This window comes from Sinocyclocheilus anshuiensis, unplaced genomic scaffold, assembly GCF_001515605.1.
Source record: "Sinocyclocheilus anshuiensis isolate Anshui unplaced genomic scaffold, SAMN03320099.WGS_v1.1 scaffold962, whole genome shotgun sequence".
In the NCBI taxonomy this organism is placed as follows: domain Eukaryota; kingdom Metazoa; phylum Chordata; class Actinopteri; order Cypriniformes; family Cyprinidae; genus Sinocyclocheilus; species Sinocyclocheilus anshuiensis.
In genome coordinates, this window is record NW_015537985.1 from 276,692 (window position 1) to 282,723 (window position 6,032).

Sequence of the window (6,032 nt, forward strand, 5' to 3'; positions counted from 1 at the left end):
AGGGTCGTCACATGTGGTTGCCGCAAGCCCTCCGGACGCTCCTTTGTCGAATCCGCCGGCCGCGCCGTTCTCAAAGCCCTCCGCTGTGTGTTTCTTTGTGGAAGCGAAACTACTTTGTTTGGTCTTCCAAGAGAGGACACGACTAGAAATCAGTGGTTAAGTTGTATTTACAACACTGTTCCAGAACAGTTCAACCCAAATATTCAGAATCCTCTTCTCTAAAGCAGCGTAGCATGGCCTCGGCCCCTTTGCTGCCTTTTCCCGGGGGCGGGGTTTATCTGGGTTTGTTATCGGGAAGTAACTTGTTGTAGTCCTTACGAGCCGTTTTTGTAGGCATTAAACTGCCAGAATTTTGAAAGACAATATCTCCGTTTGCATTGAACTTTCAGCCTCGTAACTTTGCAGATATTGTTTATGCTCAAACAGCAACATTACACTCTAACTAACGTTAAAAAAGTGAAATCGCAATCAACCACCCCTTTAAAGGAACTTTCAGAATGTCATAGTTTAATTAGTGACCTAAAAATTGAGAAAAGTTAGCTAAACAAATGTGTGCACATTTATTTTTTTTATTTTCTTCTCAGACTTTTGGATCCAACTGTACAATTTTCTGCAGTGCATTTTTAATGTTGTTTTTGTGTTTTAACCTGAAAGAGCCATAAGAATGGTCATACATACCGTGTCCAGGTGTGTGCGCTGGTGTTTGGCTCGATCACTGGAGTTGCTGAAGGCCTTGAGACAGCCGGGATGCTGGCAAATGTAGGGCTTCTCTCCAGTGTGGCTGCGTAGGTGGATCTTCAGGTTCTCCAGACGGGAAAATGCCTTATTGCAGCCTTCAAACTATAAGACAACACCCAAGCACATGTGCATATGAGGGAAAAAGTCTTACAAAAATCTCCAGGTTTTTCATTGTATTTGCATGTACATATACATGCAAATTACGACTTATGCTTTAGTGCTAGAGAGTGCAGCATGCTTTGCATGTAAGCAGGGATTAATATATGCAATTGCAACTGATTAGAAGAAGATATTAAACACAAGGCAGAAGGTTTTGGTGAAACTACTTTTTTTTTTACTTACTGCCATTCAATCTCCTCAAAAAACAAAAAGACATGTCTTGTCTGATACCAAGTTACACTTGATATAGAAGTAAGAAAGTGGTGGCATGATATGTTTTCCAAGGGTATTTTTTAAAGCTCAAAATGATACCAGTTTTGGAACAGGAAATGTTTTGCCACAGAGACAGTTATGTAACATTTGCAAAGGTGTAAAAAAAAAAAAAAAAACAACAACACAATTTTCTTGAAATGAACAATAGTTCATCCAAAAATGAAAGTCCTGCCATCACTCACCCTCATGTTGTTACAAACCCATATGATTTTCATTCTTCCATAGAAAACAAAAGGAGAACCTCTGAAGAATGTTCAAGCTGCTTCATACATACTATACAATAAGTGAATGGGGACCAGGAGGTGTCAAGCTCCAAAGTGAAAAAGCACCATAACAGCATCATAAACAAAGTCCATGCAACTTATATTAATCTTGCTATATCTCAAGTTTCTTCTAAAAAGATGAACACTTACATTGTTATTCATTCAAAATCTTGCATGACAGCTGAGTAGTGGTCACCTTTCACTTTCATTGGATGGAAAAGGGCAGATTGTATGTTCAGTTATCAATAATTCCTTTAGTGTTCCCCAGACGAAGAAAGTCATACAGGGTTTGAAATACATAATGGTGAATAACTGCCTTAAGCTGAAAATGATGTTGAGAAATTAGATATTAAGACACATAAAACTGCTATGCTCCTATAGTAAATTAAATGCTATTCATGTTGTCAGTTCATGCACATTTATGAGGCTTGTTCTGAAGATCTGCACACAAACACACATGCCTCTCTATGAAGTTTATTAAACAGACATGTTCAAAGCTGGTTCCTGTTAGAACAAGGCTCTGCTAAGATGTTTGAGTTGGAGAGAGGCCAGCGAAGGAGTCAGTAATAAGCCCAGCTGATTCAAGGTGGCAGCCGCAGTCATGCAGACTTTTGGTTGGAACAATTCTGCAAAATTATAAAACAAATTTTGGCGGTCACAGGGGTGATGTCATGATGAGGTTATATGAAAAATTAATTGTGTTTCATTGAGCATCTTTACATTTATGCATTAACAACTATAAAATTTAAATTACACTGAACAAAATTATAAACGCAACACTTTTGTTTTTGCCCCCATTTTTCATGAGCTGAACTCAAAGATTTAAGACTTTTTCTATGTACACAAAAGGCCTATTTCTCTCAAATATTGTTCACAAATCTGTCTAAATCTGTGTTAGTGAGCACTTCTCCTTTGCCGAGATAATCCATCCACCTCACAGGTGTGGCATATCAAGATGCTGATTAGACAGCATGATTATAGTACAGGTGTGCCTTAGGCTGGCCACAATAAAAGGCCACTCTAAAATGTGCAGAGTCTAAAACTCCTTCTTCAAAGTTGTCCTGGAAGGAGTTTACTAAATTGATCATTGCATAATATCAGTCTCCAGGCAACTCATATGAAGGCAATTTGTAAGTGAATTATACAGGTGCATCTCAATAAATTAGAATGTCGTGGAAAAGTTCATTTATTTCAGTAATTCAACTCAAATTGTGAAACTCGTGTATTAAATAAATTCAATCAACTCTAAAATGTCGAAATCTGTCAAATCTGCAATCCATCCATCTTTGGAGGTGAAGAGAGATTGAGTTCACATGTCAGTCTCTCTCTATTACAAACTCTTACTTCAAAGAATTGGCATTGTTTGAAATAAAAATGTCAATTTTTACTGATGGATACAAATTATAATTATTAGAAAAACAACACCTGTGTTCAGTGTCTGGCACAATATTGTGATATACACTACCAAAAAAGTTTGGTGTTTTGAAATAAGTCTCATGCACACCAAGGCTTTTCATTTCAAATAAAGTTTTCTATTTTAATATATTTTATTTAATGTAATTTATTTCTGTGATAGCAAAGCTGCATTTCCAGCAGCCATTACTCCAGTGATCAGTGTCACATGATCCTTCAGAAATCATTCCAATATGCTGATTTATAATATTTTCATATTATAAATGTGATAGATTGTACAAGTGAGCTTAATGAAAATGGTAAAAAAAAAAAAAAAGGGCCTGGCAAACCAGAAAATGTTCTTTGTCCAGCCCAGGAGGCCAAACTAAATATTATATGATTTTATATTAATTTTATATGACATGCAAAATATAAGAGATCATAAGCGTAGCAGCCTTATCCAGCAGTTGGGACATGTCTGAATATTGTTTAAAACACAGACTATTGTGATCTAGTCATGTTTGTGCAACAAACATAAACATGAAAAAAAAAAGAGCAATAAACAAAATATGCATGCAATTATCATTAACAGCCTTGTACGCAAGAATGTTCCTGATTTAAAATTTTCAGTGGCTATCTAGTTTGAGACAAAATGTGAGGTTGTTGTTATTGATAAATTCAGATTTTGCATTAAAGAAAAATATTTGTTTGATTATTTTTTTCTTGCAACAACTTTGGTAACAGTGTTGAATGTTTCAGACTGACAAATGCAGTCAGCACATTGTGTAAAAACAGAAAATAGAACTATTATTTACTTGTCTTCCTGACATGTAGGTCCAATGATGTCACTTCCTGGGTGTCACAAATTTGTGGAATTTTGAGACCTTTTCTTTTGTATGTCCTGTTGTTATTGTCTTTGTATGTATAAAAATAAAAACTAAACTCACCATGCATTTGTTGGGCTTTTCACCAGAATGGACTCTCATATGAATGAGCAGTTTGTATCGAGCATTGAAGGGCTTGTGCCGACGGACACATCCTGCCCAGAAGCAGGTAAATTCCTCGCCTTTTCGCTGATCTATATGAACGTTCTCTATATGTCTCACTAGTTCTTCTTTCAACCCATAGGTAGCCCTACAATCCATCCATTTGCATAGCTGTTCTTCACTCAGGTGTTCATTCATTCGCTCAGCTCCAGGAAGCCCACTCAGTCCCAAATCATTCTTCAACTGCTGCAGTGTAGGAAGCTTTTCTGATACTTCTGTCGTAGTATTGTGAAGGTTAAGGTGCTGGGTCTGACCCTTGGTGGTGTCTGAGTCAGTGCAGAGATACTGAAGGAGTTCTTCCTTGTGTAGAAGCTTCTTGTAACAAAGATGAAATTCAGCAACAGGCTCTTGCTTTGGAGACTTGGGATACAAACATCCTTCTGGAGGTTTCTCCTGCGGCTCTGGTGTGCAATTGTAGAGAAGATCCTGGGTCTCAGGTGGACCGCAGAGAGTTGAAAGAGATGGAGAAGTCAAACATAGGTCTGATATCGAGCCAGATGAGTGGCTAGAGGAAGGGGAAGAGAAGGATGGAGAGAAGGCACTGAAAGATGATGTGGACAGGGAAGAGCAGAATAAGGAAGGGGACAATGTGTCGTTATGTACAACCGAGAGAGTGCAGGATGTGTCACTCTTTACGCCGCTGATGGCTCTTTCTGTGGAACAGACCAAGTCGAGCTCATCTATTGTTATCGACACAGGCGACTCATACAAGCTACACATCTTCAGACCTTCCATGTGAACCGCTTGGTTTAAAGAGGACAGGTACTTTTCATAATTGTTAACAAGGCCACACTGGTCCAGCTGTGCAACCACTGGACTGAGACCAGCAGGCCTCATGACGTTCTTCCAGTTACTTTCCCTCTGAATGTGGATCACCAAATGGACACTGTAGAAATTATTCAGGGGTCGCAAATGTTTTTCAAGTAGTGACACACCTGTGATGATTCACAAGGTACCTGGAAAGAACATCAGAAAAACTGATTAATTTAAACAGTAAATTCAAATCAGAGATATCAGATCAAGTGTGTTCACAGAAGACCTCAAGAGGAGCTGGAGGTGCATGTTGATGCTGAATGCAGGTTGACTGACAAGCTGGTGTTTTATTTTTGAATGCAAAGAATGCAAAGCTCTGTTCAGTCCTTTCACCCATCACTGTTTACTACAAAGTGAAAAGTTATAGGGTAATAATTATCATCAATATAATAATAACAATAAAAAGACCAAGAAAAAAACATACTCATACACTACTATTCAAAGGTTTGGGGTTATTAGAAAATTAGTGCTTTTATTAATCAAAGATGCATTAAATTGATCAAAATTGATGGTAAAAGATGATTATAATTTTACAACAGATTTCAAATAAATCCTGTTTTGAACTTTCTATTCATTACAGAATCCTGAATAAAATATGAAGTTTCCACAAAAATATTAAGCAGCACAACTATTTTCAACATTGATAGTGAGCAGCAAATCGGCATATTAGAATGATGACTGAAGGATCATGTGACACTGAAGACTGGAGTAATGACTGCTGACAATTCAGCTTTGCCATCACAGACATAAACAACATTTTAAAATGTTTAAAAATAGAAAATAGTCATTTTAAACAGTAATACAATTTCACTGTATATACTGTTTTTACAAATAAATGCAGTCTTGAAGGGCAGAAAGAGATTTCTTTGAAAAATGTTACAGACCCCAAACTTCTGAACTTGTCTTTTTTTTTTGGTGGCAATACGTCAAATTACTGCCATGTAAGCCATACAGAAAATGTTTTCTGTAAATGGAAACAGATTTAGTAATAGGTCACAGTAGTTTCCACATACATAATAAGTGGTGAGAAATCTAATTTGCTAATCATATGACTGCACACAAAAGAGATACACACAAAAAAAAGATTATGCATATTTCCAATTAACAGATTTGAGTCATGCTAATAGTGTACTACTTGTTCATCAAAAGCTGGATTATGCTGCATTCACAATGACAGTGATTAAATTGGTGGAGTCTCAAGATGTTTGTTTCCAGTAGGTTATCCTGCCTGGTCTCAAATAGAAAAACAGAAAATAAACCATTTGTCACTGTGAATCTCAGTCAGTGTGAACTTCCCTTTAAACCACAGTCTTAACTGTACAAGAATGCCTGTGTTACTGCAGCTCCT

The 6,032-nt window shown here is 37.2% G+C and overlaps 1 protein-coding gene across 1 annotated transcript in view; it reads right to left on the reverse strand.

Moving 5' to 3' along the window:
• The window catches only part of LOC107674362 (zinc finger protein GLIS1-like), a gene marked incomplete at its 5' end in the record, with an annotated part of 16,752 nt that extends 11,936 nt beyond the window's left edge, over positions 1-4,816 (reverse strand). The window contains 2 exons of the mRNA XM_016468321.1: positions 679-840; positions 3,773-4,816. Of these exons, the coding sequence (XP_016323807.1) occupies positions 679-840; positions 3,773-4,816 (1,206 nt within the window). The remainder of the gene's footprint in view (positions 1-678; positions 841-3,772) is intronic.
• Positions 4,817-6,032: the final 1,216 nt, after the last annotated feature.